Source organism: Micromesistius poutassou, assembly GCF_964030765.1.
Source record: "Micromesistius poutassou genome assembly, chromosome: 3".
NCBI classification, from domain to species: Eukaryota; Metazoa; Chordata; class Actinopteri; order Gadiformes; family Gadidae; genus Micromesistius; species Micromesistius poutassou.
The window spans coordinates 21,737,318-21,759,421 of record NC_140273.1 but is presented as its reverse complement, the minus strand read 5'-3'; the positions used below and the strand labels follow the sequence as shown (position 1 = coordinate 21,759,421).

Sequence of the window (22,104 nt, the reverse complement as noted above, 5' to 3'; positions counted from 1 at the left end):
ATATTTTCAGCTGTACTGCTGTCTGTCTTGGCTGATCCCCTTGGGACAACCCATAATCGAGGCCGGACAGACAGGACTACAAAGTGAGGGGGAGAGCACAGAGGAAAGAAGGAAACCCAACGCAACTAAACTGGCAGCATCCAGAGTGATGTTGATTCGTCGTTAGCTTATTTTCGGCCTCCCATCTTGGCCACCTGGATAACGGCACACATGCTCCCACAGGAGGATGTGTTGGCCCTTCTTTTACAGCTCAGGTTTTATCGTGACTACAGGTTTTATCAGGACTACTGTTTTATCGTGACTATGGGTTTTATCGTGACTACTGTTTTATCGTGACTACAGGTATTAGTATTTTTATTTTTTTATCCAGTCTCAGATTTTCATTTGCATATGAGGTAATGACTTTGAGGAAGTTTGAAAATGTTTTGGCATTGTATATAATGTAAAAAGATTGCAATATAGTATACTTCTATTTATATATATATATATATATATATATGTGAACACTTAATTCCTGTGCCTATTCCTAACCTTAACCCTTAACCATGCTGTGTAGTTAGTAACATGCTGTGCCACTAACAGGTAAAACAATGTTACATTGTTTATAACACAGTGCTTACTGGTGTTATTACACTAAAGACTCATGTAAAGTTCCAAAAAGCTAAAAGCTATATTTTATTATGATATCAAAAATTCATTGTTATTTTTAGATCGCTCCTAACTCACTCTAGGGGGTCTACAGAGCTGGTTTCATGCTGCTGTTGGTACGATTAAAGAGTTTTTATTTGAGTCCTTTCTTAGAAATGACATCCATCAGCTGTCTTTTAGTGAAATACCGGTTTCCAGTCACCTGCACCTGACTGTAGGAGTCAATTAAGACTTGACTGCAAACTATTCAATTTAATGATGCATGGGAGAACCATGGGAAGAGAGTTCACCTCCACACACCATCAGCCTCTTCAGAGACACTGTTTACCCTACATGATTATATAATAGCTAAGAAACAAAAGGTGGGACATTGTTTCATGTGCAAACCGAAAAGAGGTTTTAATGCCCGATCAGACATCAGAGAAATCAATACATATGTGTAATATATATAGGATATGTATTTCAAAACAGCTTGCTTATTCAACTTCTTTCTTTGGTTCATGAACTGTTGATTCTAGTGGAGCCAGACTCTGCCTCAACTCTGTTCGCATTCCTTTTCCCTTATCTGTTCCCTGACATCGTCTCTTTTTCCTCGCCAATGATGCCTTTTGCTCCTGCTTTTGTCTTCATGCCAAAACAAGAGAGTTGTGAATCATTCCGTGGCACGTAGGCCTACACATTGCTGAGGTTGATTGGCATTTACGTCAACATGCTCATCAGTATCCACATTCATGTCAAGTCACCTGTATGCTTCTTTTGCACAATACAACTGTCAGTATTTTATATAGTTTTACTTTTTAAAACATGTTCAATCTGATCTTGTACACCTTTGTAAGCTATATTTTCTATATTATAAGTTATATTTGACATACCTCCCATAAACATTTTTCTTAACCTTTTGATCCGAGCAGCCTATTTCCTTTTAAGGTGAGAGAGCTGAGTAGAGAGAGGGAGAGAGAGAGGGAGAGAGAGGGAGAGAGAGAGGGAGAGCATGAGAGAGAGAGGGATAGAGAGAGGGAGAGCAGGAGAGAGAGAGGGATAGAGAGAGGGATAGAGAGAGAGAGAGGGGGAGAGAGAGCATGGGAGAGAGAGAGGGATAGAGAGAGGGAGAGCAGGAGAGAGAGGGATAGAGAGAGGGATAGAGAGGGATAGAGAGAGAGAGGGAGAGAGAGAGAGAGAGAGAGAGGGGGAGAGAGAGCATGAGAGAGAGAGGGAGAGAGAGAGAGGGAGAGAGAGCAGGCCAGAGTGAGAGGCAACAACACCACCGTCCGAACGTGCTCGAGAAGAGGTGAGAGAGATATTTCCAGAAGGTTCCCGTGAGCAGGTGCACCCGTCCAGCCGGTTTGGCGGGACGAGGAGAGGAATGGAGGGCGTGAGCGGACCAGGGCTCCAGTGGTGAGGAGAGCGACGCACACACACACACACACACACACACACACCTGAGAGGAACCTGAGCGAACACACACACACCTGAGAGGAACCTGAGCGAACACACACAGTGTGTTCTCCAAGCGTGGCTCCAAGGCAGTGGGGGAACTCAACAGGTGCGTGCTTCATGGAATACAAACATATTCAGAATACAAAGATTGCACGTTGCTAAAGAATAACCAGAGAGAGGAAAAACCAAGATAACCAGGTGAGTTGTGCTCGCTCCCCACCCGGCTCAGAGGAACCACATCTCAGCCGGCGTCAGCTCAGCGTTTTGTTGTGGTAGCAGAACATCAGGCTTTGCCCCTGAAGTGGAACGAACAGTCGACGTACTAATGAAGGGAGAAACGCAAAACTTGTCAACACCGTAAGAGGAACCTGGCATGAGGCCATACCTGTGACAATAAGTCTCATTCATCACACGTGAGAAACAGGATCTTGGTAGTGTAACGCTAAGCCTACAGGAGGACATTGAAAAGATCTCAGTTGAGAAGCACTATTTCTCAAATAAGAAATGGTTTGGCTACTTCTAACAGAAAATGTAGGACCTGTCTTTAAAATGTGTGGGAGGAATGCATGGGTGTGTGTGCGCGTGTGCGAGTGTGTGTGTGTGCATGATGGCAGGCCAACAACCCAATAAAACGGATGGTTAAAGATTACTGAAAGTTAACATTTAAGGTCAATAAATCCTATATTGTTTTTATTTTATTGGCAGTAATCATTCTTTTATTTTTGAACAAATAACATGTCATGTAATTTGGTCAAACATAAAAATCCCCAATGGCTAATTCATTGTGGATTATTTACCATAACTGTCTGATCTTTATGTACCTTAAGTTGTACACCACATGTCGACAAAACAACAGTTGTCAGTCATTTGAATGATAAGAATCTTCAAAATCTTCAAATCAACCACGTCTTTCGTAAACTATCTTAATGCAACTTAATTCTAGGCTGCATAATCAGTAGTCAATCTTTTTCTTTCTGTGTCACTGCTGTTTGCCACAGGGCATAACTTGCTACGTATAGAGATAGTTTGTGTGTCTGTGTGTCCTTTTCAGATGAAAGGTAAACCCGATCATTATTTTTGATCATACCTAACGCTGTAGAAAATACATATGATACAAATGATTATCCACGACAATGCAAAAATACATTTGTGTATACGTGTATGTATATGTTAGTCTGCGTTGAGGAATCTTATATTGTATTCATTTCATAAGAAACGCAACGTGGTATTACTATACACATTACTGCTATGTGGAATGGACTGTGAATAGATGGATGTTGGCACATAGTTGTGCGTGCATGTGCGGCTACTGCTTCACATCAATCATTAACAGCTGTGACATCCATTTCGCTCCTTTACTCTCGCTTCTCTCTCTTGTAAACATACAAAGCATGCATCTCAATATTTAGAATCAACTGCATTTCATCTATATTCATTTAGAAATGCAACACTGTTTCCAGGGGCGGACCGTACTGTTAGGCAAACCAGGCACTTGCCTGGAGCCCCAGGTCCGATGGGGGCCCCAAAATACCGTCCTTATATTTCTTCCATTGTCTTTATAAAAATCAGATCGCAACTCTGCCACGGCATCACCCCCCCCCCCCCCCCCCCCCCCAAACAGCATAGGGCAGGGCGTGTTAAGCCCACACACACTTTAGTAAAGTGTGCGTACGAGCGCGTGCGACTTATAAAGCGTGTGTGCGAGTGATAAATCGTACGTGCTTTTTATTAAAAAAACATCCCATACACTCAATTTAACCCTATACATGATATTTTATATTTTTTAAGTTTTACACCTGGCCAGAGAGTAAAATAATGTGTTTATTTGACCTCTAGCTACTACAGGGTGCGTGTTTTCCCTGTTCAGAGCACCTCACACATGGCACTAGTGGAGTTAGTTACATGCCCAAAGCCTTCAGCTGTGACAGGACTCTAGCCTTTTGGCTTTGGCTGCTGGTTGTTATTGAGTGAGTGCTGGCAACTACAGAAAGTGGGAGGGTTCATGTTGGGACAAAAAGTGTTTGCAGAATGTTCTTTTAATCCACACAATTAGTCACGACACACTTTCAGTGTGTAGGAGAGGCTACTCATTTTACTCCTTAATTACAGTCTTATATCATCAACACAGTGTTTGTGTGGATCTCCATCTGAGCAGTGGTGTATTTTGATGTCCGTATCCGAGTGAGGGTTAAGCTTCCCTGACACTTATAGAATTACTCTACGTTGTGTGGCACATTTCCTATACAACTTTGCTCATTATAACACTCACAAACAACAACAGTACTAAAAAGTAATGACCTCTTGATCTTAACCTCCTCAGTGTCTGTTTCTCCCCGTGTGTGCTCAAGTTGCGACCATGTCATCGGTGGCGTCCTTCCTGTCCGAGGACCAGTTCACCTGCTCCATCTGCCTGGACGTGTTCACCAACCCCGTGTCCACGCCCTGCGGACACAGCTTCTGCCTGGCCTGCATCTCCGGCTACTGGGACCAGGTGGCCGGCCACAAGGCCTTCCTCTGCCCCATCTGCAAGGAGTCGTACCGCAGGCGGCCCGAGCTCCACATCAACCGCGTCCTCAAGGACATCACCGAGCAGTTCAAGCTGCTGTCCGAGGCGGGGCCGGAGGCGGAGGCCGGCAGGGGGGGGCCGAGAGGCGGAGAATCCTCCTCCAGGGAGGGCGGAGAAGAGGGGCTGCGCAACGCCAAACCTCCTCAGCACCATCGCCCGTCCAGGCAGATGCCGGGACCCATGATGGCCGAAATGAAACTGCGGCTTCAGCCCGTGCAGGGCCGCGAGGAGGCGTCGCATCTCTCCGGCAGGTATACGCACGGCGCAGGGGGTGCAGCACATGGTTATGTCAAGGGATTAGGTTGCCGACGGTGGACATGACCCCTTCGTGTGATGTTATCTATGTTGCTTTACATTCCGACGAGCAAGTCCTACCGGCTCCACAGATGAAAAAAAAAAACACATTCCAGCCGTCAGAAATACACACAAGAACTTAAGCATGAGCGTCTGGTGGAGGAGTTGAAAGCTGCCCAGACTCCGTAGCAGAAGTATGACCGTGACCGAAAGGCACTCGGTGATGGCATCAGATTGTTGCATGACGAGTTGGTACTTCGGTTTGTTCTCTCTCCCCTCAAGGAGCGATCCGGCCGACTCCTCCGCCGACGTGCCTCTTTGCCCCGTTCACCAGCGAGGCCTGGAGTACTTCTGCCACAACCACCAGGTCTGCGTGTGCAGCTCCTGTCTGGAGACGGCAGAGCACCAGGGCCACAGCGCCGCCCTGGCAAAGAGGGAGTGGCAGATGAGGAAGGTGTGTGTGTGGGGAGGGAGGCGGGGAGAGGCTCAAACCTCAACTCAAACCTGTGAAATGGCCTCGTTGCAGAAGACCCTGGGACTGACTGAAACCATTGCTGTTCCACGTTCCTCTCTTTGCAGTCCCAGTTGGGGACCACCGAGGGGGAGTTCAAGGACCTGGTCACACAGAGGGAGAGGAAAATGGAGGAAATAAAGAGAGCGCTGAGAGATATAAAGGTTTCTAGTGTCTGCAATTTCTACATCTCATCAGGTCCATACTCTGTTTTTCTTGTTCTAGGAAAATACAGATGAACTTGAGTGATTTTGTTGTCCATGACAGAACAATGATGTAGACGTTTGGGTTGGCGGTCAGGAACCTGACCCCTAGTTAGATATAGAGTCTTCTTTGGAGTTCTTTCATTTTGTACCAGACCATGGCGGCAAACAACGAGCTGAAGTGGCTACATGGCCCCTGTTCCTCTGGGGAGGATACGATTGCAGACACAGAGTTAGGCACTTACCTTCTCTTTAGAGTAGCTGGGCTTAAAGGAAAACCCCTGGATTCTCAACCTGGAGCCCATGTTCCCATCATTTGGGCTCTAAGGGGACTAATGCAGGCAGCGATCTTTGAGATGGGTCCAGTATTGAGCCAGAACTCCTCAGCGGTGTGATCCCTTGGGGCGGTAGTGCTGCTCAATGTAAGCCCTCTAGAAGGGCTTTTGTGGCCACTGACCGGCTCAGATTATATTCTATCATTATGTAAAGTCTCCCTACAGGGAAGTGAAACGTGTTTCTCTACCGTCATATTGATCATCATATTGAATTTACTTCATAAATATACACACACACACACACACACACACACACACCTTTGTGATTCTGATGGCCATTCTACCCTAACCCTAACCTCCAACTTAATTCTTTGATTATTCTTACCCTCGATTGTACGTCGTTTTGGATGAAAGCTAAATAACTAAGTATATATGAATATACATATCTGTGTGTATGAATGGATGGAAGCAGATTCAGCCTCCTCTTCTCTATGTTGGATCCAGGTGCATGCAGAGAGAGAGACGGCAGGCAGTGTGCAGGTCTTTTCCCAGTTTGTGTCTTGTGTGGAACGCTGTCAGTCAGAAGTCTTGGAGGTAACCACCTCCATCACACTTAAACACTTTCTGTTATTTTCCACACACAGTAGTATACCAACCCACCAGGCTGGGCCCTGGTGCCCTCTGGTGCCCTCTGGTGGCCTCTGGTGGCCCTCCTCCTTTAACATCTCACTACTCAACACTGAAGCCCAGGCGTGTCGCCGTCTGTTCCTAGACAATAGAATTGCGGTGGCGTTCGGCCGAGCAGCGAGCCCAGGCTCTGGTCCGGGAGCTGGAGCTGGAGATAGCCCAGCTGAAGAAACAAAGCGCAGCGCTGAGTCAGCTGGCGCAGACCGACGACTACATCGCCTTCCTGGAGGTACGGCTGGGGGGGTGGGGGGACGGCAATGGATACAAAACCAAAAAACAAGCAGGCCGATGGACCCATGGATCTATCTACCAAAACATATCATGACCTCTCTGTCTTCCCATGCCCATCTTATCTTGCGTATCAAAATGCAAATATCATTTCATATTTAAAGTAATTATGTACAATATCAAAGCATTTGAGCTGTAGTATAGTTTATTAGTAACTGTGTTTTTTCTCTATATTCTACGGGCTTCGCCTGATGTCAGACAGAATCGTCTACTCCAAACACTGTCTTCAGTGTGACATCACCTCCACTTCAACTGATTTGCAGGGGTGGCGACTTTCCCTGACTTTTTTAGAGATTATAGAGATCATCGTTACTACCTGAATCTAATGTCATTTTAAGTCAACACTGATGCATCAACCAGCAGCAGTAGTTGGTTCTTTAAATATATATTTTTTACAGCCTCTGTTTCATGAGGCCAGACCACAGTCAGTAATCTCAGTGGAGTGTGCAGATTCAAAGATCCGGACCTTCATAAGCATAGCACTCTGAAAGCACTCTGCAACGTGAACAGTGAAAGACAAACGACCTGTTACCTGTTATCTGTTCAACCCTGCTCCCTCCCTTTAGACGTTCCCCGTTCTCGCCAGCCCCCCGCAGACCAAGAACTGGTCGGAGACCCACTTGAACTGTGAGGCCACGTCGGGGTCTCTGCTCCAGACCGTCAGTGACATGATGGACCGCTACAGGGAGGAGCTCGGCAAACTACCGCAGCTGGTGCTGAGGACCGCCGGCAGCACAGGTACCCAGGCTCCTCAGACGTCTGTCTACCTTTTACCATATCCAGGACTTGTGGCTTATTTATCATGAAAGGCAAGGCAAGGCAAGGCAACTTTATTTATATAGCACTTTTCATACACAAGGCAGACTCAAAGTGCTTCACATATAAACATTGTCATACAATAAAATAAAATAATAGATAAGTAAAAAGTAAAATAGATAGAAAGTAAAGGCAAAGTTAAAAAACAACATTTTAGAAAGGCAGAGTTAATAAAAATGCATTTTAGAAAGGCAAAGTTACTAATAAACACAAATAATAGCTGATATACTAACGGTGAATAATTCATCAAGCTGTCCAACGCATGCCATGCATGTCTTTACAAGATTCCTGTACCATTGGTGCTGCCCAGAGGTGTATGCCTGTCTAACTCTGTATTGCCCTTCTAGGCTCTTTGTCTTTCTAAGCTAGTGCTTTTCTTAGCTCTTAAGTGCCTTTCTTAGCGCTTCAATTCCATTACCACAATGCGACAAATCCATACGCACAATCTACACTAACATGTGTGTATTACATCATTGTAGAACTAGAGAGACTTTAAGCGTCTTGTTTAGCGGTTTGTCGCCATGTTGCATAACCTTTAGTTGTCTCCGTTGAACATTTGAAGATGATGTGTTCAGGGAAATGAAAGAAGTCAGTCGGTTAGCATCAGGAAGGTTTAGGGCTGGCTGCATATGTTACTGTACGCAAAGAACTGAAGTAAACTACGTGTTTTACGTTTTATGAACTAGGGCAGCAAGCTTCTTCAGAGCAATCTGTTCCCCGGATCATTCCGAGTAAGTCTCTGACCTTTACTTTCCCACACACTTTAAAACCACCAGTTAACTTGAAGGCACTGAATGCCTGTTAGACAGCAGGGCGGTCTAGTGGTAAAACCATGTGTCTTGTTCCTCCGCAGAGGTGAGAAGGGTCCAGGAATATGCAGGTAAACACACGCACACACACATTAAAAACACACTTCATCTAAATCCAGAATGGCTGGGCGTAGTAGTCCGACCCCGTCTCCACTCTGCCAGAGGACGTCACCCTGGACCCCAACACGGCCCACCCCCGGCTGGTCATCGCCGTGGACGGGAAGCAGGTGTGCTGCGGCGACCGGCACCAGTCCGTGCTGGACACGGCCGAGCGCTTCGACCGCGTGGTGTGTGTCCTGGGCCGGCAGGGCTTCACGTCGGGGAGACACTACTGGGAGGTGGGCACCCCCCCCCCCCCCCCCCCCCACACACACACCTTCCACCCTGACTGCTACTGGTCTGAAGTACACATGATTGTGTTTTCTGTATGGCTTTATTCTGACTTTGATGTATTTACCTTTTCTTCGCACCAGTGACCAGGCTTAATCCTTGTGTGTGTGCGTGCGTGTGTGCGTGCGTGCGTGCGTGCGTGCGTGCGTGCGTGCGTGCGTGCGTGTCTGTAGTGACATTGACCGGGCCTTGTTGTCCCTCAGGTGAAGGTCGGGGACAAGACAGACTGGGACCTGGGCGTGGCCAGCCGCTCCGTCAACCGGAAGGGTAAGATCACGGTGAGTCCGGCGCAGGGCTACTGGTTCCTGAGTCTGCGCGACCGGACGGACTACGTCTTCCGCACGGAGCCGGCGACGCCCCTGGCGCTCAGCCTCAGGCCCTCGCGCATCGGCGTGTTTGTCGACTGCGATAAAGGACAGGTGTCGTTTTTCGACGTGGAGGCCAAGAGGCTCATCTTTACGTTTGTGGATCGTTTCGGCGACGTGATCCACCCCTTCTTCAGCCCGTGCACCAATAAGTCAGGTCAGAACGACGCGGCGCTCGTCATATGCCCCGTCGCCACCCCAGAGTAGACTCAGGGTTCAACGCTGAAGAGAATGAGCCGCTGGCCTCAAGACACTCTCTACTGGCGCTCACTCAAAGGTTCTTCACCTTCTTTACTCAAGCCACTGTTGTTGTTGTCGTCGTTGTCGTTGTTTACCTGCCGTCCAATACTGAAGCAGTTTGTGCTCTTGGAAAATCCACTAGGGGGAACTTTATAAATGAAATATATATATTTGTAATTTGTATACATCAAATGTTTGAGCACTGTACCGTTGGGGACGGTTTTCTGTCCCGATGTGACTTTAAGAGGCCCTGGGCCATCAGGCCTTATGCAGAACCTTAACAACTGCTTAATGAATACACTTGTAAGTACATGTACTTTAATCTGGAAAGAACTATGGATCGATTCCGCATGAGGACAATTGAAAAGACAGACTTTGTACTAAGTGTCTTTTCCTCTGCAAAGTCAATGATCTCAGCGTTTTGAAAAACAACTGATTGTGTTTTTGGCATATCTAAATAGTAAAGCAGGGACAGGGTGAGTTTGTTTCATAGGGCATGATATAGTCCGGCTAAATATGACAACTGTGTTTCTAAACATCACCAATAAACCTGTACTGAAATGATTTTACTTGGCACTGATTCTACTGAAGTTATTTTAAAGTGACGATGTGTATCATCAGTTGCTAGTGCTTTTTGTCTCCACGTGGCCCCTCCCACTTGTTACCAGCACTCAAAGCCAACAGACTGGGGATGTCAAGAATCGGACAGTTCTTTGTTTCCTCCACCTTGCAAATTCACTGAGATCAGTTCCTTTTTTCCCCTTTTTTCGTCGTTGGCTCTCTTTTACATGCACTGTGGTGTTTTTGGCAAGAGTGCAACTAGGGCAGTGTGGTACACTAGTGTTAACACTCTTCTACACAGGGCAAGCACGCCCCCTTGTATAGTTAACACAAGTTTTCCCAAGAAAGTGAAACTTTCAAAATACAATATATCAGGTATATCATTTATAGTATTGTTTATATTTGTAGCTATCAGCATGTACTACAGCTATATTTCAAAAATTACTTTAATTTAACTGTTATAAAAAACAGTTATATACTGCAATATAATTTTAATTTAGTGGTATAAGAGTTTACATTTTTGACTTGTATAAACAGAATTACAATTTTACTTTAACCTGTCATTATCAGCCTAATCAAACCTTAAAGATTCATCATACATATTATATACAAATATTTAAATATTAAAAAGTATACTTTATTTTTATTCTTAGTGTGCTTACCTTCAGTAAGAGCATTATTGATTTGATATTGATAGTCATTCAGTGATTGCCTGTTTTTAATGTATTTAATCAATGACACATCTGAACATCTCAATGCATTCTGTTATGTTTTGTTCAAATGGAAATACATTTGAATACCTGAATATCAAAGATTTTGATTGACCTAAAAATAAAGTAGCTTCCAATTCATTCATACATTTACTTTTAGGGCATTTAGCAGACGCTTTTATCCAAAGCGACTTACAATAAGTACATTTGTCATAAGAAGTGAAACAATATATCGCCGTCGGTACAGTAAAGATGTTCATAGAACCAAGTGCAAGTACTAACAATCGCCAGGCTGACCCCATTCCCCGTACACAGCAGTGATAGCTAGCTACTGCAGATGCTACACAACTAAGTACATGCTACACAACATGCATGCACAACACAATTAAGTACATGCTACACAATTAAGTACAAAGAATGAATGCAACCTGCATTAAGTGCGTTCATTAAGTGCCAGGACGTACAACAAACAATAGTGCAACGGACAAATAAGGGACTAAATGGCTATGTAGAGTCTAGGTGAACTCTGAACTCTTATACTTTTACGATGGTATGGTGTACATGCCTCGTCATCGCAATGTAAAAAGAAAACAAATTAATTATATATTAGGTCAATAGAAAATTTCATTTTTTTTTTTCATCAGGAAGTATATTCCAGTATATTTCATATATCCGTATATATATTCCATAGTAGGTACACAATAGTAAATAAAAACATTTTAAAAATACATTTGCAAGGCTGAATCGATTTACAGGTCATGTCATGTTATGAACAAACCTCTACAGTGCATTGTTAAGAAAACCTGTTTGTAATATACATTTCTATGAAGTGAATAGAAAAAGACAAAAAAATATCCAACAATGCATTTATCAATATGTAATAATTGTTCCATATAATAACACAAACCAAGTACAAATCAAGTACATAAAAGAGGCCTCAATAAAAAAAAATATATATGCATTTACAATGACCAAAGACCAATGCCTTTCTGATAAGACTTTATACATGAGGCCAGCATGCGATTCAAAACCTTGATTTATTTTCCACACACTCAGATATGCAGATAGATCATTGCATGTTGTGGACATAATATCATATCCATTATGTACTTATATGATGTCAGTAGCAAAGTCAAGTCTAAGAGATCTAGGTCCACCTGCAATGTGGGGTCGGGTTATTTGCTGACCTATATATTCTTATGGGTCATTTTCATACTTGATATCATAGGCCACAGGTCCCTCCATGCTGAATCCAAGGTAGAAAGATACTATCTCCTGGCTGCCACCACTGCGAATATCTCCCAGGTAAACTGGACGCACTGGTATTTTAACGTTGCCGGGATAATGAATGTAAATGCCACGGCTTTCAGATTTACCTTTAACGCGGAGCAGCATCTTTTGGACGTCAGGGTCTTTCCATACAACACCAGATTTCCAGAGATAATGGGTTTTGCCTGTTTTGCCACTGAGAGTGGGGTCTTGCTTTGAAGAGACAATTTGATCGAGACTCCGTTTAGAAACTATTTGTTTTAGTCCAGGGGACTTCCCAAGGAAGAAGTGAGAAATGGGACTTCTTGAGTGTATCATGTGGGAAAATCGCCGATGATAAGATCTCTTGGCTGATGTCACATAGGCACTGATGTTCTGGTATGTTGCTAGGTCGAGAGGGGTGCTGCCTTTCGGGGGCCACATGAGCAGCATGGGTAGGTAGTACAGCTCTGTACGATTTGAATTGGTCCCTTCGATTTGCAGTGCTTTTTTGACAATGGAGACCAATTCTTCATGTTTTCTCAGCAGTTTTGAAGTTGGCTTGATACTGTGAAGGACGATGTTTGCCAGTACGAAATTGATCATGTCTGATGTTGATGACTTAGATGCTTTTTTGTCATATAGAAACTGCAATTTTTCAAGAATTCTCTCCATTTCAACCCCATGCTTGTCGTACAACATCTGTAGAATTCCAGCAAAAGTGTCAGCACGTTTTGATTCTAGGTAAAGTCTCTGATCCATTTCCTCCTGGCCTTCACCTAAATTGCGGTTACTGGATGTTTCCTTTGTTTTCTCCTCCTGTGACAGACAGAATATCTGGATGTACTTTTTAAAGCACTCAAGCAGCTTTGATTTGTTTTTAGAATCCAGTGACTCCCTCTCCAACGACCTAGGTTTCATGTATGTAAAGTATTCCTCAAACAAACAGAAAATGGTCTTTAGCCTTGGCTGCAGAGAGACCAAAAACTTCTCATGATCTCTTAGGACAGCTATGAAGTGAGCATTTGTTTCACTGTTTTGAAAGCTGCTCATTTGTAAGTTCCCTTTGAAAATTTGTAGGATGACATCTTTTTTGTGTCTTTCACTGATGGTGGAAAGAGGCACACCTTGAATGACCTGAAGAATGTTCAGAATGACTTCTGACTCTCCACTGTAGCCTGACATATTGTAGGTCTGTTGCCTTTTTCTGTAAAGTGGATCATTTTGGTCAACCGACTCCCGCTCAACTGTCTGCTCCCGCTCAGCTAGGTCCTGTGAGCGCCTGAAAGCATCGATGGCTTTGGATGCTAATTTAAGAGACTTGTCAAGGACCTCCGGGCTAAGGTCTTCAAGGTGGCTGCTTTCTTCTTTCAGTTGACTCTTGTACACTTGGCCAAGTGTATCTGCGATGTAGGAGTTTGATTTTTTGTCAAGTGCATCCTTTGCCCACTGAAGGGACAATGTGAAGTCTTTGGCTTTAAGGTAGAAATGTCTTGCTAGAGCTTGTGGCAATGTTGCACTTTTTTCAAATGTTAAAGTTGCCCTACGTAAGACTTCCTCGACTTTTTCAGGTGTCTCATCCTTATATATATGCTCGATTAGAGGGGAAAATAATGTATCTTTATCATCTCCCTCTTCTTTCCTGTTCCGTTTGAGTAGCATACTTTGGATGTTTTGGACGAGTGAATCTTTTCCCATAGTGGTTTTGTAAAGAAGGTCACAATGCAACATGTCAATAATGATCTCACTGTGAGAAAGTGTGTGTTTCTGAGTGAAGAGGTCAAGGCAGCTTCTGGCAATCATGCAGTGTAAGAATCGGACTGCCTTGTAGGTACCGTGCTCTTCAACAGTGAAGTTGATAAGCAAAGTGAAGTAGGGATTCATTTTGTTTTCAAGTGTTTCCTTCTTCCAAAATTCAAATCGTATGCCGACTAACTCCTCACATAAAGAGAGTGATATGTAGGATCCATCGATGTACGTGTTCAGCAATGCTAAAAAACTGATCAGTCTGCCATTTTGGGAAGTTTCATCCAAATCCTTCAGAGTGTTGTTCACCAAATTTGTGATATAGGTCTCACTGAAATTCATGGTCATAATCATAAAAGCATAGAATGTTTCAGGTTTCATGTGTTGCTCCTTGAGTTGTTTCAGTTTTTCAGAAAACAAACTCTGCTCCTTGTCAGACAATTTGTTTGTGATAAACACATTCTCAAAGTAGCTTTTTCTAGAGCACTCTCTGGGGAACTGGGATCTTTCACAATTCAGTATTATGATCTTTGGAGTATTTTGTGGATTTCTTTCAAGGACATTGAGGATGGACTGTTTTAGATCCCCTAGATCATTCCAGTTGTCCACCAACAGCAGAACAGGTGTGTTGGCTGATTGGTCCAGGTTTCCACATGTCAACAGCTTCTTTACTTGGACTGCTACCTCGTTGTTCAGTGCCATACTGTTATTCACAACAGCACATCGGAATTTATTCCTCAAATTCCAGAGAACAAGCATTGCAAGAGTTGTTCCCCCACAGCCCGGGTGATGAAAGAGATTAACCATAACACATGTGGATGTCGAGCTCTCTTGGGAAGTGACCAGCTCATAAAGATCCTTGTATTTGTCTCGTTTGATAAATGGCAGGCATCCTGGCCTCTCTGAGAGGTAAAAGTCCCACCATGTGACTCTTCCCCCTCTGTAAAACCCCTCTTCAGTTTTTCTTTTAAACTCACCAAATGACTCAGCTGTCTCAATTTCTGTGTTCTCACATTCATTTTCACTCAATATATCCAACACTGTCATCATCTCCTCATCTTTCCTGCTCAAGAGGACACAGCTGGAACCAGTGGATGGCAGGTATCTCTCAGAAGACTGGGTATGAGGTCCTTTCAGCTTGTGGATGGTGCAGTTAACTTCATTCAGGCTCAGTTCATGTATGCATTTATTAGTGATATCCACTTTGCAACGTGTCTCAATAAGTTGCCTCCATTGCTTGAAGACATCAGAGTCTTTGCATAGGCACAGCATATTATCGCTGCCTTCCAATGTGCGATAAATTGCGCAAAACGCCTCCATAATTGGGCTTGAGATGTCAGTGACTGCTGAGTGTAGAATGAAGACCACCAGTAATCTATCTTTAGACAACAGAGCTGGATTACAGAGGAATGAAATCATGTTGTTGATTTCCCCACAACGTTTCTTAAGCCAATCGCTGGGTTCTAATGGTTTATCAGCCATACTTTCCTCATTTAGCCTTCCATTGCAGAACACCCAGCTTGTTTGCTGAAAGAGGTTGAGCTTTCCAATGACAGCTGAAATACTTTCTCCAGTAGTGTACATGGATGGGTAGTGAAGGTTAGCTATGCAATCCTTGCGGTAAAAACTACATGTTCCATTTACGTCAGACTCTGGGTCAAATTCCAGCACTGCAAAGGGATCCATTTCTTTTAGAAAGCTGAGGTTCTCCAGCTGGTTTGAGGGACATTTGTCGGTAACAACAATGAGCTGGAAGTCGTCGAATGTATCTCTTCCACACATTATCAGTTGTTTAAGCTTTTGCCCCTGATGGCCTTGTGAGGGTGGTCTTTTATTCCTCTCTTCTGCAGATTTGCGTGCCAAAGCCCACACCTTGACTTTGTCAGTTATGCTTCTTATTTTCTCTTGTGTTACTCTGGGATTAGGATCTGCCAAAATATTGATGGCCATTGGGCCCTCACGAACAAACAGACATTGTGTTTTACATTGATGTGGTTCCTTTCCTGCTGACGCTGTTTTCAGGGAAGTGTAGAAAACATTTTCTTGTGTCATAGAATATGATGGAATGACATCAACCTCAATCACCCACTTATTTGAGCTTGTTCCATCAAGACCCAGAATCCGTAGGAACTGAGGCGGTCTTATACATGTTCTTGCAACATTTACGTGTTCCTCCTCAAAGTACTCTTTTAGACTCATTTCAAATTTCTCCCTAAATTTACTGTCTGAAATTATTTGTTGCCCAATAACTTGTCCACATTCTTTTCCAGGCTGGCTTTTCACTCCAAAATGAATAGTGCCATTTGTACGGGAATTCATGCAGCTTGCAGCAAAAATGAACACTTCCTGTATGAATTCATGAAGCACCTCTTTTTCATAGAACTCTACGCTGGGTAGAATGCGGTACTCATGCACAGGGTCCAGTAGATTGCCCGGACCCACTTCAGGAGGAAGTTTGTCATTCTCTCTGTAAAAGAAGGATTGGTCAATGCTGTCAAAGGGCCGTGTTGGAGATATTGTAGTCACTAAGTTGGAACCGGTTGCAGAGGTTTTGGATGAATTCCCAATCATATCTTGGAAACATGTCTTGTTATCCATCATCTTCCCAGCTCCTCTGGATTGACCTTCCTCAATATGTTCCTCCACTAGCCGCATTGATGGAGTTTGGCTTGAGAATCCACTGTCTGAAGACACAGTTTCAACATCTGTATTTGAATCCAGAACTGCTGATTGCCAATTGCTTACTTCTTGTGTCACTGGACTGTGATGCTTTGGGTCATGGACCTGGATCATGTCTGTCTGGCTCCTAAACCTCTTTACCTGCCGTAGGATCTGAATGGCCGGTGCTCGCGAGACACCTAAATCGAATAGGTCTTGTTTTTCATAGCAGACCAAACAAGACCCGGTCAACTCTTGGTCATAGAGCCAACTCACAATCTTCTGTGGGACCTTGAGATGGTAAGTTAGCCACTCTTTCACATGCTCCTTAGTCCATTCCTCCATATGTTGTGGTAGTCCATCAAGCGCTTTCTGTAACCACACATGCATGTTTTGTTTGTATGAAGTAATGTACATTTACTTTTTATTTGAATTAAGAATTAATAGTGAATAACCACTTTTACTGTCTGAAGATGATTCACGAAGACAACATACCGGGTTTCCTTCTGCCCCTCCAACATTCGGCTGTAATTCAGCTGGACTCAAGTTCCTGTAAACATGAAATATACCATATATGTAAAAATATGAATATAATGCCAATTGGATTCATCAAACACATCCTTCTCCGGGGTTGTGTAACACTTACCGGCCATGATCTTGCTGAAGTGTTGGAGGAATATCCATCGAATGATGGCTCTTTACAGACTCTGCTTTCCCGTCTTCGGTGGTATTCATCCCAGTGCTGCTGTTATATATTAATACATCCAGTTACACTTCGGTGTGTTGACCTATAATTTGCCTTCACATTTGAAATTCATGAATATGTAGTTCTATGCAACAAATAGCTGGAATAAACTCCCTGAGGATTTAAGACTTGCCCCAACTCTGACAGCTTTTAAAACAAGACTGAAGACTTTTATGTTTGCTTTAGCTTTCTGCTAAATCTTAAATCTACAATGCTTCTATATTTTATTTTATTACTAACTTTGCCTTTATTTTCTCACTTTCTAAAATGTTTCTAAAATGTTTTGTTTAAACTTTGCCTTTATTTTCTATCTATTTTACTTTTTACTTATCTATTATTTTATTTTATTGTATGACATGTTTATATGTGAAGCACTTTGAGTCTGCCTTGTGTATGAAAAGTGCGTTATAAATAAAGTTGCCTTGCCTTGCCTTCATTTTTTGGCAATTCATGGTAATTTTCTAATTAGTTTAGATTTTACGATCAAATGTAATAAATACATTACATTCAACAGGTGTATTATGAACCATACCAGTCTTGTTGTGGGTCAGTCTCCTGACATTTAAAATTGACCGGTTCAGGCATTGACCGGTCACTCTTCAAGGAGAGACAGCTGGGGGACCTGGCCCTTTCATCCGGCTCGTCCTCCATCTTCCTCCCCTCCAGGGAGACTGGCTCTGGGCTGTCACTTCAGATTCTAAATCAAATAAAAAAATATTGAAAAAATGAAATCCCGTGCACCACAACCATTATTATTACATTCATTATTTTAAAAAGTAGCTTTTGTTAAAAATATTCGTTCTGTTGAGTTCTGTTGTGATAGAAATAATAACAATTGTCACAAGATAGTATTAAGTATTTAATAAAAACACTATTTAGCAATAGGACCAACAAAACAGGTTTAGCAGGAATGCATGCAGAGGACAAAACATAGGGTGCAGCACCACACTACTACAATGGGCATGCCCGTCTACGCCCGTACTTGGTGCCTCAATCCTGAGAAGACAACCCTCATGGAGGAGCTGGGTATAGTCTGCAGCAACTGGAGTTAGTATTGAATACAGACAAAACTAAACTAAACTTTTCCAACCGCCAAATCTCCCAAATATGTTTACTTCACAAGGAAAATAAATTTAATTGGTCTCAAGTTATAAGTACTCATTGATCGCCAATTATCTTTTAAGTCACATTACAAATCTAGTCTCTCAGCTCAAGGTGAAGTTAGGCTTCTATTTTAGAACTAGGAAATACCTTGTGTCGGCAAACTTCTTGCCAATGCTACATTAGGGTGACTTGTTGTATATGAGTGCTTCTGCCCAATGTTTGCAGTCGATAGACATTGTGTATCATTGTGCCTTGCACTTTTTCACTGGTTGTAAACAACTTACATACCATTGTACCTTGTATGCAAAGTCTGATCTGTTTTCAAACTACTGGCCATTATCGATGCGGTTCACAAGCGGTTAACGATTACATTGTCATTTCACCATGTGACCATGTGTAACCAGGGCCGGATTAATAAATGTTGAGGCGGGGGGGGGGGGGGGGGGGGGGTGGTGGTGCCAGGCACGTCTGTGCGCTCCCAACGTGTGTTCTCTGCCGCACGTAACACTGTGAATAAAAAGAGAGCCGCACTTGATCCAGATCAAGTTGATAGATTGGTGTTTCTAGCAATAAACATTAAGAAATGAATTTCTTGCGATAGGCTATAAACCTTTGTACTCCTGCTGCTGTCTCTTGTTTAAGTTGTCACGTCATTGTTTGCGCTGTGCAGTTCCGATTCCGTTTTTGTTTTTCATTGCAGCCTCATTTTGTGATATGCATAGTGGCACTTGATATTGAATAAGTTGATAACCTGTTTCAAACAAAGAGGATATGGCCTAAGTCCTGTTTATGTCTCCTCTTGTCACGGTATACATATGTGATTGAATCTCCGTTACAGTGTTTTGTTTTGTTTTTTTCTGTCTGTGGCTGTCACTTTTTTTTTTTTTTGTCCTCGTAGATATTAGAATATATTCGAATACGTTGCTTGATATTTGATATCCGTTCAAATATTTTCTCAAAAGTGACAGCCACAGACTGTAGTATTAACTGGTATTATTTAACATAAGTCAGTATGAGTAACCAGGGCTCATCTCAGGGGTGGAAGACTAAAATAACTGAACTCAATGAAATTGAGCACACTGTATTCACATCCAATCCTGACTAAAGAAAACAACATAAAAAGGCTGGAGCCAGGGGCTTCTACAGTACATTTTGAATCTGGGGGGGACACAGAAATTGTAGGGGGGTTGGGGCATGCTCCCCGAAAAAAAAAAAAATATATATTTAAATATATATATATATATATTTAAAATAAACTTTTGGGAACAGAGATTGTGGTTGTAAGAAGGTCTGTGCAGTGACATGCGATGGAGATCACTCAGACTGGGGAGGGGGGAGTATAAAGAGGGGTATACAGACAGAAAGACGGGCTATGATATCTCCTCCCCCTGACCTTCCCGGCTTCGCTCGTCTCGTCTCGTCTCGTCTTGTCTCGTCTACTGTCTTATACTTTGAGAGACTCTCTCCGCACTGCTCTCCAAACTACAAATCATGGAATTGATCAACTGGTCTTTCAACGCTATTGACACCATCTTCTCGATGAGAAGCTCGGGTTCGGGGGAACCTGACTGTCCTGCCGGAACGTTCTCAGCTGGCTACACGATGGACGCGTGGGAGAGTGTGTTGTGTGTCCAGCGCCAGAAAACGGCAGCTACAAGGGCAGGGCTGCTTGCCTGCACTGGGTTATCCCGCCCCCCCCCCGTTGCAGGTCTTGTGTTTTCATGTTGTAAGTGCACTGACTATGTGCTTTTGTTGCTGATGTTGCTTTTTGCCTCCCCTCTCCTGTTGTGTTATGCTGTATTTTCCTCAATGAATTTCTCCCCCGGGGGATCAATAAAGTATCATCATCATCAAATAAAACCAAAACTGCTATATACCATAGACATAACATACTTCCTTTAATTGACCTACATATGAAAATACAACACAAATAGATTATCAGAGTCTGTGGCAGAGACTGATGGTGGAGAGAATAGCCGTATAAATGTATTCAGTTGTCCTACACAGTGATCTGATATTTAATCTCCTGTGTCTTGGCCCTGACACTCCCTGTTCTGCCAATCCCTTTATCTGGCAACAAATGTTCATGAGCACAGAACTGGCTTCAACACAAACTCTGACGACATGCCAAAGGCCTTCTTATGTAAGCTAGTAGCTCGTCCTCCTCTCCACCTTCTCCTCCTATGACCTGCTGGTCATCCTCTGTCCTCTTCCTCCTAAAATATTTAAGGATGCTCATCTCTGTGTGAACACTTTGATTAATGTTACCATTAAATCATTTATGGACACGAAGCAATGGCACATACACCCAATCTTGGCTGATTATCAGCCATGATAAATGCATATTTCAGTTTCATAAGTGAAATTATTATTTTCACTACTAAATTGTCGATCAATTTACATTTACATTTACATCACATCAATCCGGAAACCAGCAAACAATCAGCAAGTTCATAAACTACAATATCCTACCTCAAATTATTCCGGTTGTGCGAATGCAAATCTGAATAATAAATCGAGGTTGTGAAAACCAGGTCTAACCTTAGAGACCATCACCTCCCGAGTCACACCTCCAAAAGAATTCATTCCACTTTCATTGCTCTAAAGTCCATTACAGGTTTTGCTGCTTGCTATCCTGCAGTGACACGTACTTGGTTGTTGTCAAGGCTACAAGTTAACAGTTGAGCGAGCTCCCCTGACCTGACTTTGACTCTGACCTGACTATGTTTACAATAGCTACTGTCTAGCTTGAAATCAGTAGCGACAGACAATATCTACTGAGCCCTCGGTAGAAGCTCTTGACTGATTAATGGTGACAAAAATATTAAGTTGAAATTCAGTGTATAGAATAAATGTGGCATCATTAAATTAAGCAGAACAGCAAAAACGCACTACAGGGTACAGAAGGAGAGAATCATAGAATGATCTGTTTGGAAAAGAAAATGATTGGATAGTGACACTACCATTACACAAAGATCAAACAATAAGGACATTTATTTGAAAGCAAAACATAACACAGAAAACTGAGTCAATCCCCCACCCCCACAAAAAAGCAAGCAATGCTGTGGTATCACTCACCTATCCCCCCTCCTCCCTGGATTATCCCACTGATACACACACACAACAATACCAACACAACCATTCAAGACAACGTTGACTTGATGTCTTTCTATGGAAGCTTGGAGGTCACTTCTAGATAAAGGTCACCGTGAGCAGTGGGTGGCTTCTTTAAATACAAATACAAAGACGGTAGCCTATAGCCCTGGTGTCACGGTGACGTTTGATTGCTGAAGGATAGCACTGAAGGCCTAGGTGTGGAATACACGGCCCGCCACTGCGTCATGCATATCATAATTTCCCTGTGTTACAATCAAATCCAGTAGGCCATGGGCAACGGCACATCCACAGGAAACCATGAAGATAAACAGGACTTTTTTACATTTCAAGGAATTTCACATTACACGTAGCCTATGTTTTACAGATATCTTCATTCTCCCTCTCTATAGTATTACTACAGTGTAGGGCCTTACCTCTAGAACCATAGATCTGTAGTCCCCAGGTCCAGCTGACTGCAATCACTCTGCTCCCGATATACGGGCGTATAGCAGCTACACGGAAGAGAAACATGAGAAGGATCACACCAGTTATATAAAAGGGGCGTGACTGTTTGAGGTTATTTTTGTGCATGACGCGACATGTTTATTATGTTCAAGTCATGCCTGTGTATGTGTGTGCAACATTCCATGAATAAACAACAGATTCAAATGATCAACACATCCATCCCTGATTCTTCATTGAATCA

General features: G+C 43.1%; 2 protein-coding genes across 4 annotated transcripts; one reads left to right on the top strand and one right to left on the bottom strand.

The window, feature by feature from the left end:
* Positions 1 to 4,178: 4,178 nt before the first annotated feature.
* On the top strand, positions 4,179 to 10,183 carry LOC311341353 (E3 ubiquitin-protein ligase TRIM11-like). Its single transcript, XM_084466263.1, has 10 exons — positions 4,179 to 4,903; positions 5,229 to 5,400; positions 5,526 to 5,621; positions 6,440 to 6,529; positions 6,708 to 6,851; positions 7,477 to 7,648; positions 8,413 to 8,457; positions 8,580 to 8,606; positions 8,698 to 8,873; positions 9,129 to 10,183. Exons 1-10 carry the CDS (start codon positions 4,443 to 4,445, stop codon positions 9,495 to 9,497), a joined length of 1,752 nt encoding a protein of 583 aa, XP_084322389.1. The 5' UTR covers positions 4,179 to 4,442; the 3' UTR covers positions 9,498 to 10,183.
* A 628-nt stretch (positions 10,184 to 10,811) lies between these two features.
* On the bottom strand, positions 10,812 to 21,899 carry LOC311340149 (sterile alpha motif domain-containing protein 9-like). 3 transcript variants are annotated; one of them, XM_084465021.1, is made up of 5 exons: positions 21,833 to 21,899; positions 17,731 to 17,895; positions 17,100 to 17,198; positions 16,949 to 17,003; positions 10,812 to 16,825 (listed from the first exon to the last, which is right to left on the bottom strand). In XM_084465021.1, the coding sequence occupies exons 2-5, from the start codon at positions 17,847 to 17,849 to the stop codon at positions 11,999 to 12,001; spliced, it is 5,100 nt and encodes a 1,699-aa protein (XP_084321147.1). In that variant the 5' UTR covers positions 17,850 to 17,895; positions 21,833 to 21,899; the 3' UTR covers positions 10,812 to 11,998. The 3 variants fall into 3 exon arrangements, with proteins under 3 accessions (XP_084321147.1, XP_084321148.1, XP_084321149.1); XM_084465022.1 differs by having other exon boundaries at positions 17,100 to 17,195; XM_084465023.1 differs by lacking the exon at positions 17,100 to 17,198.
* Positions 21,900 to 22,104: the final 205 nt, after the last annotated feature.

Excerpts from the sequence above, each read along its gene's own strand:
- LOC311341353 (XM_084466263.1), top strand. The coding sequence starts at position 4,443 with ATGTCATCGGTGGCGTCCTTCCTGTCCGAGGACCAGTTCACCTGCTCC. Across the intron at positions 4,904-5,228 it reads GCGTCGCATCTCTCCGGCAG|GAGCGATCCGGCCGACTCCT; the intron begins GTATACGCACGG and ends TCTCCCCTCAAG. Across the intron at positions 7,649-8,412 it reads GAGGACCGCCGGCAGCACAG|GGCAGCAAGCTTCTTCAGAG; the intron begins GTACCCAGGCTC and ends TTTATGAACTAG.
- LOC311340149 (XM_084465021.1), bottom strand. The coding sequence starts at position 17,849 with ATGGAGGACGAGCCGGATGAAAGGGCCAGGTCCCCCAGCTGTCTCTCC. Across the intron at positions 17,199-17,730 it reads ACTGACCCACAACAAGACTG|CAGCACTGGGATGAATACCA; the intron begins GTATGGTTCATA and ends AATATATAACAG. Across the intron at positions 16,826-16,948 it reads GAGGGGCAGAAGGAAACCCG|AAAGCGCTTGATGGACTACC; the intron begins GTATGTTGTCTT and ends GTGTGGTTACAG.